Source organism: Natator depressus, chromosome 2 (genome assembly GCF_965152275.1).
Source record: "Natator depressus isolate rNatDep1 chromosome 2, rNatDep2.hap1, whole genome shotgun sequence".
Lineage (NCBI taxonomy): Eukaryota > Metazoa > Chordata > Testudines > Cheloniidae > Natator > Natator depressus.
This window is the reverse complement of record NC_134235.1, coordinates 35171387-35183618: the sequence shown is the minus strand read 5'-3', so window position 1 is coordinate 35183618 and position 12232 is coordinate 35171387. Positions and strand designations below refer to the sequence as shown.

The window sequence follows — 12232 nt, the reverse complement described above, 5'->3', positions numbered from 1 at the left end:
CAGGTGTGCCTGGGCCCAGAGCACTGACGTCAGAGAATTTTGCTTAGTGGTATCTATAGGGGTGGCACTTGCACACTCTAGCCCTTATAGCCTATCCCATGGCTATATAAGAATGGCATCACCCTCAGTTCCTTCTCATCACACATGGCCTGAGTCAAACTGCAGATTTTACCTCACGGTTTTTGAGAACACAGAGATCTTTGTCAGCTTTTGTACAGAGTTATTCCCTCACCAGGTTTCAAACACTGCCCACCGTGTGGGGTAAGTATGCCGAATAATGAAGCCCACACTCAGTGTTTATTGTGTTTAGGCAAGGAGCACATTAGGGAAAAGTGCTCCATTTGTTGCTCCTTTAAGAAAAGGACACAGCCAATGAGGCCTCCTGACATGCCACTGGTTTCAGACTCTTCTCCCTGGAAAGAGAGGGACCATTCTCCTTCCTTTGGTCGCTCTAAGAAAAGACCTCAGAAGACTAATTGGAGCCATTCCAGGGCTCAGAGAGACTCGTCCTCCTGTTGTAGGAAGAGTTGGGAAAATCACCATGGCTCTCCAAGTGCCCAAGATAGAGCCAGGGATGCTCTTCATTATCAAAGCAGGATCAGAGTGGCATTGTACTGTTTACTCCAGCAATGCCCATCAGGTGAGTCTGGTACCAACCTTGGTTTCAGCACTGACAATCTCAACTCTGCTTGCTTATCAGACAGAAACTGATTTACTCTGCCTTCCTGTTCTCAACTGTGACAGGGCGTACTAGGCCTGAAAGCCCCATGCTGGAGGTACTCATGATTCTACCACTCCCGAGCCCAGGAAAAGAGCAGAAGAATGGAGTCCTCCGAGCTTCCTAGAGAAGAGAATGCCCATAAATTAGTGGAAATACTGCAACCTTCATCCCCAGGGAGAGTAGCGCTTCCTATAAACGATGCTTTCTTGGATCTGGCAAAGTCCCTATGGCACATGCCAGCGTCCCTGCCTCCTACTCTGAAGAATACCTACAAACAATAGATACTAAGTCCCTAAACTTGTTGATCACCAATTTATATCCATTTGTTTTTGTGCCTACATTGGTCCGTAGCTTCAGTAACTCCTCTACCTCCCTGATGTTTATCCCTCTGATGTATTTATAGAAAGCAACCATATCTCCCCTCAGTCTTCATTTTATTAGGCGAAACAAGTCTCCTCTCATAAAGTAGGTTTTTCATTCCTCTGATCATCCTAATAGCCCTTCTCTGCACCTGTTCCAGTTTGAATTCATCTTTCTTTAATATGGGAGATCTGAATTCCATACAGTATTCCAGATGAGGTCTCATCAGTGCCTTGTATAATGGTAATAACATTTCCCTATCTCTACTGGAAATACCTAACCTGATGTATCCTAGGAGTGCATTAGCCTGGTTCAGGGCCTCATTAATGAAAATATTAAATAATATTGGTCCCAAAATCGATCCCTGAGAAACTCCGCTAGTAACCTCCCTCTAGACCAGTGGTTCTCAAACTAGGGCCACCGCTTGTTCAGGGAAAGCCCCTGGCGGGCTGGGCTGGTTTGTTTACCTGCCGCGTCCACAGGTTCGGCCATTCGCGGCTCCCACTGGCCGCGGTTTGCCGCTCCAGGCCAATGGGGGCTGCAGGAAGGGCGGCCAGCACATCCCTCGGCCCGCACTGCTTCCTGCAACCCCATTGGCCTGGAGCGGCAAACTGTGGCCAATGGGAGCCATGATCGTCTGAACCTGCGGATGCGGCAAGTAAACAAACCGGCCCGGCCCGCCAGGGGCTTTCCCTGGACAAGTGGCGGCCCTAGTTTGAGAACCACTGCTCTAGACTGACCTTTCACCTTCCGCACGACCCATTGAAGTCTCCACTTTAAGCAGTTACTTACCCACCTTTTCATTCTCATATTAATCACCATCTTCTCTAATTTAATAATTTCCAGTGTAGAACTGTGTCAAATACTTTATTGAACTCTAGGTAGATTAGATCTACTGCGTTTTCTTTGCCTAGAAAATCAGTTATCTTCTCAAAGAAAGAGATCAGGTTGATATAAAATGATTGCTTTAGTAATATTTCTGGGCACCCTTCAAATATTCAGCTTTTTAAATCTTTCATTGTAAATCAATACTTTGTGCTTTTACTCATTTTCATTGCCCTTCTTTGTATTCCCCAAATTTTAAATACTGTCCATAGGTGTAGGCAGTGTCTTAACTACCATCTCTTCAATGCTGTATAAAAGGGAATTGTCATATTTATGATACATAACACTCTGCCTGTGCATATGCAGAGAAAAGCTTATTGATATTTTTGGTACCACATTGCATTGTAAGCTTGTATCTAATTTGCTGTTCACAATCATTGCTAGGCCTCTCTTGGCGTTATGACTTCCCAGCTTTCTGCCATCCACTGAATATTCTGAATCTCTGATATTATTCTTCCCCATACGTATTAACTTGTGTTTTCCACATTAAATCTAATGCTGTCCATATCTATAGCCTCTCCTCTGACAAAGTATATTATTTTTCTGTCTTCCCTAGGGACTGCAACAACTCTCAATTTAATATAATCAGCAAATTGAATTAGCATACAGTTTACTCCTTCTTAAGATTTTTTATGAAGATTTTAAATATTACCAGAGCTAACAGGTTCCCCTGTGGAACTAAACAAAGTGCATTGTGAGCATACGGGCTATAATACATCACAAATTAATATTTTTAAGACACAGTGCATTTCTAATTATTTCAATTTCTGTAGCTCAGTCTTGCATTTCTTTATAAACCTGATTTACAGGTATCATTTTATTTCAAATGTGGCATGATAACATTAAACACTTCTTAAAATTCCTAGACCTTTAAAACATATTTTGAGTTATGTTCACAATGCCATTTTGTGCCTACAATCGATTTGTTGAGCAACATAGCTTAATTTCTTAATTTTATATAACAATTTAAAATATAAAAAATATTTTATTAGAGCATCTGCCATGACATATAAACTATCCAAGATACTATCTGAATGGAATTCTCACTCTTGTATCTTATGTTCCCAACGTGCTCATAGTTTTTTTCGTTCTCTGAGGCCTGCAAAACCTCTCACTAGTCAGTCATATGCCACGAGTTGGCCCTATCTCACCTATAGAACTTTCCACTCTTCTTTATCCCAGTCATATAAAGACCTTTGCTCAATACCTGACCATTTGTCTCGCTAGCTTATCTTATCTGCCTATCAGTGCTCAGTTATATGCTTTCTGGTTTTGCTGACTTCCAGAAAGCCCTAATAAAAACCTCATGTACATGGCATCCTTCATATACCAACCTTCCCTTTTTCCTGCATTCTCTACTGTCAAGGTTCCTTCCCCACTCTGAACTCTAGGGTACAGATGTGGGGACCTGCATGAAAATCTCCTTAGTTTACTTTTACCAGCTTAGGTTAAAACTTCCCCAAGGTACAAACTATTTTACCTTTTGCCCTTGGACTTTCGCTGCCACCACCAAACGTCTAACCGGTATTATTATTATTATTAGGAAAGAGTCCGTTTGGAAACGTCTTTCCCCCAAAATCCTCCTAAAACTTACACCCCATTTCCTGGGGAAGGTTTGATAAAAATCCTCACCAATTTGCGTAGGTGACCAGAGACCCAAACCCTTGGATCTTAAGAACAATGAAAAAGCATTCAGTTTCTTAAAAGAAGTATTTTAATAGAAGAAAAAGTAAAAAGAATCACCTCTGTAAAATCAGGATGGTAAATACCTTACAGGGTAATTAGATTCAAAACATAGAGAATCCCTCTAGGCAAAACCTTAAGTTACAAAAAGACACAAAAACAGGAATATCCATTCCATTCAGCACAGCTTATTTTCTCAGCCATTTAAAGAAATCATAATCTAACGCATATCTAGCTAGATTACTTACTAAGTTCTAAGACTCCATTCCTGTTCTGTCCCCGGCAAAAGCATCACACAGACAGAGATAGAGGCTTTGTTTCTCCCTCCCCCCAGCTTTTGAAAGTATCTTGTCTCCTCATTGGTCATTTTGGTCAGGTGCCAGCGAGGTTATCCTAGCTTCTTAACCTTATAGATGAAAGGGTTTTTCCTCTGGCCAGGAGGGATTTTAAAGGTGTTTACCCTTCCCTTTATATTTATGACATCTACAAATACCAATTTCATCAATAAGAAATTAGTTTCTGAACATTACTTCTTTGTGCAGAAGAATCTTTCCTTGTTTTGTAAAGCAGCATGTGTTTCTATGGCACTACTTAAGTAATAAATTATAGTTTGTTTTTGTTGATGCTTTGAGGTATGTGGCCACACAATATAACTTTCTTGAGGTCTGTGCCTCAAACTGCCTTAAACTATCTTTTCCACTAATCTTTTAATCTGAGCACCAGTGTGTCTTCTATTTTGACTTAGATTGTTTCTGAATGTAGGACATATAGGCCTATAGGAATGAAGACATGAAGCAGAAACTTGATAGAGTGAAATAACCTATCACACAGTTTACCAGTTTCCCATACTGTGCAACAGTTCTGCAATTTCTTATTGGGCTCATTAGGCCTCATAGACCTTGTGAAAGTATATGCATGAGACATATGAATGGGAAAGGAAGAATTTTTCTAAGTCAAAGGATGGTGGGTCATAAATTAGGACCAAAAAAGTGGCCAGGACCAAATGGTCAAGAAGCTGTTTAGGAGCTCTGACTGTTGACCCAGATAAGGGGAGCTGAGATAATTCTGGTGGAATCATTACCTCCTATTGTTCCCCTAACATTGCTTGCTTGAGACAAACACCCAGATTTGTGCATGTGACAAAGAACCAGTATCCTAGGATGTATGGCCCCAAAAGGTGACCAAAGGTCAGACTGATCTCACTTGACCAGGATTGGACAATGCAGTTGGAGTCCAAAGTCTGTGATCCTCTGATCAGAAGATTGCTGAGGAGATCCTTTGGGACAACACCAGCCTGGGTTTCTCCCTTAAAAGACCTAGTAAATGTGAAAGAGAGTGTGTTCCTCCTGAGGTCACCACGGTGACAATGAGATGGCTGATACTCCTACTTTCCCTCCAAAGGAAAGTAGAGACCGAGGCATTGTAGAATGGCCAGTTGACCAGAGGATGGTGCTTGCTAGCTTGACAATACCTGAGCCACAAGACATCACCTAATTCTCCAAACTGCAGTTTCTGGCTGACTGTAAAGCTCCACAGACCAAGCAAGGTGAAGAGCAGATCCTTTATCTTTTTCTTAGTAACTTTCATGTTTTGTTCTTTTCCTTAACAGGATACTTGAATATCTGTGCAGAGACACCTGCCAGGAAAAGACTTCATATCCTACCCTTTTTAGGCATGCATGAATGCATGTGTATGGCCAGTAATAGTGCATGCATATAAGCCCATAATGCAAATTACCATTGGACATTGGTTAACCTAGGTTGAAAGAAAACTTTACCACAGAGCACTAGAGGTCACCTGTGGTATTTAACACATTAAAACTTAACCCATTGTTTCAATAAGGGAAAGTATAAACTGCTAAGTAAATTGCATAGAGAAAGAAAGACCAAGTAAACCATTTAATCTTTGGTGTTTTGTTAACTTTGTGATTTGATTAGTGGTTGTGCTCATGCAATGATTTGACCAGTTGTTGATCTCAAGTTGTTCTCTTCAATTCTGATTTGTATTATTGTTAATTCCTTGATTTGGCTATCTTGAGTTACACTGTAGGATCAATCAGATTTTCATTTTTTTTAGTATTTTATGGAAGTATAATAAATTAGTTAACCTTCTAATTGTTTATGCTCTTGAATAAAAGCAGTAAAAACACACCAAATTGGTTTTATCTGATTAAATGGTGTTGAGGAAAACACAACCTTAATTAAAGGAATGTGAATTAAACATTAGACTCAAGTTCTGAAAACCCTATTGTTGTTACAAGGAGTTGTATCAGCACATTGGTATCAAGGCTTTGACATGTCAAGACTTTGCTCCAGTGGTCTTCCACACATAGATATGTCCGTCAACTCTCAACATTTTAAGGCTTGTATCTCTTGACGCATTCTATGAGCATCCTGTTGGACATCTGCTACACTGAGTGTTTTGGTGTTTTTTGCGTTGATACATCTTTGTCAATAAAAGCAGCTAGTATTTATACTGTTTTCTTTTACAGGATGGCATCTCTCTCCCTTGATCCACACAAAGGAGGAAAGAAAGAATCTTAAGAATTGAAGAAGTGTGTATGTAGCAGGAAGAAGTTGCTTGCAGATTAACATGATTGCTGCATCCTTTGTTTTGGAGTCAAGCATGATGTATATGGGTACTAGATTTGCTTGACGAGGTCTTGCTTCATTGGAACCATGACTCTAAGTCAGTTGGGTTTGGTTTAGTTTGTTACCAAGGGCCAAGACTGAGAAGTACCTGGACTAGGAGCACATTGGAATAATATGGCAGTGTCCTATTCCTGGTGAGTTAATGAAGACATGACAGAGACCTGCTGTGGCTAACAGAAAACCATCCGAATCCATGAAACTGGACCCCAGAACAGAGTTTCAATGCTGCAGTCCTTTTGGAAGTGGATCTACTGTTTTGTGGCTACTCTCTTATGGACTGCAGTCTATAAGGCCAGAGAGAAAATTTGGGTGTGGATGAATGCTCATGCTTTAGTTGAATTTCTTCTCCAAGCAGGGAATGCCAGGATAGATTATCAATTTTGTGCATGAAGTTATGGACCTGACCCAGTATAAGGTGCAGACAGCCTTTGATGTATATGGTACATTGCCAAGAATTATTGGCTGAAGAGTGAATACCTGAAGGTCTGCTTTCTGTAGGTATCTGAATTCCACATGGGGGTCCACAAAGCTTCAAGATCTTCCATTCACTGGAAAGGGTAACTTCAGAATTAGTGGAACATCTCTACAGAATGCAAAGGAACATGAGGTCACTCTGCTGTCTCTGGGATCACCCCGTTTTTCTCCCCATGAGAGGTGAAGACAGAAGCAGAAGACACTACCTTGCATGCCGTTGTACACACTGACTAGATTCAAGTGTGCCTAGAGACATCCAGCAAGGCTTTCAGGGACAACAGCTATGAATCTCTTTCCCTTTTACCTAAACAAGAAACTACTACTCTTCTGCTCATGATGCCAGGAAGAGACCAGACTATTAAAGGACATCACTGGTGATGGTGGTGCCTGCATGCCTCTCTGTCGGTACCTTTCTGTTAGCAAAGGTCCTGACAAGCTTAGATGTAAGGGTTTGAGTATCCTAGTAGTCCGATATAGGCTCAGACTTGTACGATTCTCCACATTGTTGCAGCTAGCAGTGACTGTTCCCACAGATAATTGCTCAGAACCAGACTGTCTTGCTCTCTCCTATGCTGAGAACCCTAACTTTGAAAAGTTTGGTTCTTGACAGGGTAGAGTTCCATAGGTGTTCTGTCTCAAGTCCTCCTGCTATCTCAGCTGTCTGCCAGAAGGATTTATAACTTTAAGTGGCAACATTTTTCAGTGTTGTGCCATCAGGCCATTGTGGACCCCTTTAAGGAACCCCTCACCAAACTGTTTAACTACCTTCTTCTGGATGAAAAACCAATTCCATGGACAAAATGGTGGTATTTACTTATCTGCAATTCCTTCCAAAGCTGGAGATATATTTCCACCTAAATGAGTCTATCATCCTACCAACATTTATCTCATATTCATATGCTCATCCTGCTGAGTCTCTTCTCCATAAACTTGATATTAAATGAGTTTCTACTTTGTGTATATGAAATATCTTAAAAGTCTGTCCATCTCTTTTTTCCCCTTTGATTCCATTTCTTTCTGTTGATGTCTGTACAATGGGTACAGCTGTCATAAAAAGGACCATTTGTTTGCATTTTGCCATCTGATTGCATTTTGTACTTCTATAACTTGGTAGGTTTTCTGTTAAGACTTTTCATGAGTCATACTATCTAAACATCAAGGATGTTAACTTCAGGACATCCACATTTTCCTTCTTATATACATTTACAAAGCAATCACTATTGCTTAAATTTGATCCCAAGAGTGGAATCCCATTTCAGTATGTCAGTGCTGCTCTACCTGTTTCTGAAGTAGGAGTTCCCAAACCTCCCCATCTGCCTCCCCATCTGCCCCCCATCTGTAAAAGCAGAACTTTACTTTTATTTTAGGATCACCAATTTTTGAAGGATTTTGAATTATGGAAAGTGATGGATCATGACATTACACCATTTGTTAGAAATTGCATTAACTAATTTTGTATATCTTATTGTTCTAATAAAATATATTTTAAATGAATGTAATTAATGTATCATACTCTTCACAGATCTTTTTACTCTAAATTACTGTTTGGATACATGGCAATTTAAGTGCTAGTCATAAATGTAGGAAACATATCTATACACATATTTTATGTTATATGCATTTGAAAACAGACATAAGTCTGTCAACAGTCAAAACAACATTGCCCTATTCTTCATGTTTTATGGCATCTTTAACAAGTGCTACATACTTAATAAAATAGAAAATAAACAAACAAACAAACCCAAATGTGATTTTAGTTTTGCTCATCTTTTGTATTTTCTTTAGATTACCGACATAATGGAAGAGATCTTCAGAGCTCAACGTTATCAGTGCCAGAACAAGTGATGTCATCCAATCACTGCTCTCGATCAGGGTCCTCTCACCATACAGATAGTATAGGACGGACTAGATCTTGGTCTCCCAGTGTCCCTCCTCCACAAAGGTAAATCACTTATATGGATTCAGTGCCTGTGAGGGTATGAAATTAAGTGCTGTTGAAATCCATGAGGATGTCTGAAATAACTATGACCCCAAGAAAAATTAGTGAATGGTAGAAACACAGAGTAATTGGTTTGCTCTTTATGAAATAATGAAAAATGAGTTTTTAATAATATAGCCATGTGTAAATTATTCCTTCACTTTTTTTGCATCAGTCTGACACAAAAGCAATAGAAATTTTTATCCCCATTCTTCTAAAGAGAGATTTACAAGGTTAAAGGTATTATGATATGTGGTGTTCTTGTTTTTGTTTTTAATCAGTTTGTCAATGGCTGTTTTCTACCACTATGTCTGTAAATGACCAAGCCTTGGGAAATCCAAAGATTCTGTACATGAGTACATTTTTAAACACGTTTTGGAAGCAACAACTTTTTATATAGAAAAGAATATACCTCCTTTTCCTCAAGCAGCCTCTGATCCTGTGAAACAAAGATCAGGACATCTTCCTTACACCCCAACTACATAAGATAATGATTACTACAGGACTGAAAATACTATTTATGAACAATCTTGTTAAGCATGGACAGACATTGCCCTCGTGGAAATGTTTTTCTTCAAGAGGATGCAAAAATAGAAATATAGAGTAGAACGGGTTTCTTCTTGGTGTTTAGTGTCACTTTCGAGGGGTAGGTCCTCAGCTGCTGTAATTCAGGGTAGCTACACTGAAATCAGTGCAGTTGCACTGATTTAATACCAGCTCACGATCCGGCCATAATGTTAATATTGCCTATTAAACTTTGAGTGCACAGTGTCAAATATTCTGAATCAAGTACATGTCTGCATGCTCTTCCATAACAATTTTGCTTCTCTCTCTCTGTCTCTCTCTCTTTTGTTTTCCCTTTTGTTCTTTTTTTAGATTAAACTGTTAACTTATTGGTCCTATTATTTATTTATTTACTTACTTACTTACTTACTCACTCATGTGCTATTTTCTCAGTAACAACATATTTTTATTAATTTTTATTACTTATGCACAGGTAACATCACACACATTATCATAATTCATCACATACAGGTAACTGATGATAGGTTCCTACCTAAAAATCCAGTAAAATAAATAAATACAACCCTTCTATAAATAAAAACCTACTTAGGAAGTAGCTAAATAGAACACACAGAGGGGCTTATTCTGATCTCATTTACTTAAATCAAGATTGGATATTTTTCTAAAAGATATGTTCTAGGTCAAGCATAGCTATTGAACTTGAAGCAGGGATTAATACGGGAAAGTCATATGGCCTGTGTTATGTCAGAAGTCAGGTAAGATGATCACAATGGTATCTTCTGGCCTTAAAATCTATGAACATATGACACGATTAGAAAATAATTTAGCAAGATAGGATTTTTTTTTCAGTTTGCGTTTAGTATATCTAGGAAATACCATTTTTTAAAATGTTAAAATAACATTAAGGTGACAGTCTCAAGCACTCAAAACTTAGGAAATGCCAGAATTAAGGTTACCTATACAACCTTCTTCAGTCCCCTTGCATGGCATTAGTATACTGTCTTTAATTATGTGCTCTCGTACTATTTGTGCCTTATTCAGTGCACAGGATGAACAGTTAATGAGAAAGAAGACTGCAAGAAGAGAAAGGATGTTTTCTCATGTTTGCGGCCCTGGACTGGGACACAGGAGAGAACTGGGTTCTATTCCTGGCTCTGCCACAGGCTTTCTATGTGATGCTGAGTTAGGTTATCATAATTCATACATACCATACCCCGAGGAGAATTCTGCATCACTGCATGTGCTCAGAATTCATGGCCCCACGGATTTCTTTGTTTCCCCGCAGAAAAATGTCTTCTGATGGGGAAGCAAAGGGAAGTTGCAAAAGCGGTCATGTGCCCCTCCCCGGCAGTGCAGGCAGGTCAATTTGGGCACTTGGAGCAGCTGGTAGAGATGTAAATCACCATCGGGAGTGGGGCTGCACAGTTGTGCAAGTGAGAGAGAGACACTCCATCCCTCTCGCTCACTATTGCAGCACGCTCGGCAGGGAGGGGACAGGGCTTTGGGGTGTTTCTGAGGAGGTAGTTGTGGAGCAGGCTCTGTCCCCTCAGGCAGAGCAGAATGTAGCAGCCTGCCTGCTTAGTAAATTGTTTCCATTGTTTTTAGTGAATTTCCCCAGGAGTATAACACAGGTGTAAACATTTTAAGGCTCCTTTACCTTGCCAGAGTGGTGTAAAGGAGCCTTATTGTAAAGGACAGTTTGGCTTTATAAATGCTTATGATGTTTTAGGTATTAGAACTGGTCTAAATTTTTGGACTGAAAAAATTTCCTATCAAAATGGGCTCCATGAGCTGTTTGCTACTGACCTTTCTAGAGATGGTCAGTAGCCAATATAAATTATGAGTTTGAGTCCCTAGCCCTCACTTGCTCTTTAGTTGCCTATGATGTAACACTGAGCATATGACTGTATGTATTTGTTAACTAATAACTAGATGTAAAGGGTCAATACTAGCTACATTACTATTAGACAGTGGGGGGTTGGGGATTTCCTCCAATGCTCCCTACTCCCATTCTCCATCCATTGTATTGTAGTTAGTTTCAATTATTTTTGTAATTTATTTAAATGTGACTATATAGTGTTATTTTGACAAAGAAAATATGCAGAATTTTGCAGAATTGTAAAATATTGTGTGACAAATTTTTTTGTTTGTCGCAGAATTTTTAATTTTTTGGCACAGAATTCTCCCAGGAGTAATACAAGGAAGCCTTAATTCTGGCACTTCCTAACATTTGAGTGTTTGACTTTATAACCTTATCATTTTGTTAACATAATTTTGTATGCACATATGTATTTACGTGTGCATGAATGCACACATGCGTATGTAAAAAAAATATACTTGAATAAATGTTTAATGTATATACAACTTCTATGAAGATTTCTGTCACTGCATACATCATGATTTCATAGTATGGACCATAAATGCCAAGAATATGGAAATACTTTATTATTCTGATTGATCTTGTTTGCATCATTAAAATTATAACACAATTGTAATAAATATATGCATTTCCTTCATTGCATGATAGTCTTTAAATATCTTTCCTAATAAACTCTGTGAACATACAAGTGAAAATATTGTATTTACCTGACAAACTTTGCAGTTGATAGTACTACCTTCCTTTCTTCGTACTTATGATTGCTTTGTTCTATGGTTCTGCAGGCAAAGGGGGGTCATTGAATACCAATGGTTATCAAAGTTTATGTTGAATAAAATATAGGTGAAAGTTTGGCCCCACTGAAGTCAGTGGTAAAACTTCAGTGTAGCCAGGATTTCACCCACTATAATAATTACTTGTTGCTACTGGAATATAGAAAATGTTTGATTAAAATAAATCTTCTTCCTTTAAACTCCTAAATTATGCAAATTATTGTGCTGCTGCTTCATTGCAAAACTGATATCTAGTGATTTGTACAGGTGATAATTTGCTTGGCAGGCTGAATTTTCCCTTAGTAG

General features: G+C 39.0%; 1 protein-coding gene across 26 annotated transcripts in view; it reads left to right on the top strand.

Annotated features, from left to right (window-relative positions):
- The window catches only part of RIMS2 (regulating synaptic membrane exocytosis 2), a 737938-nt gene that overhangs the window by 497017 nt on the left and 228689 nt on the right, over window positions 1-12232 (top strand). For all 26 annotated transcript variants that reach the window (XM_074943965.1, XM_074943967.1, XM_074943973.1 and 23 more), the window contains one exon: window positions 8560-8716. In XM_074943965.1, coding sequence (XP_074800066.1) covers window positions 8560-8716 — 157 coding nt within the window. The remainder of the gene's footprint in view (window positions 1-8559; window positions 8717-12232) is intronic.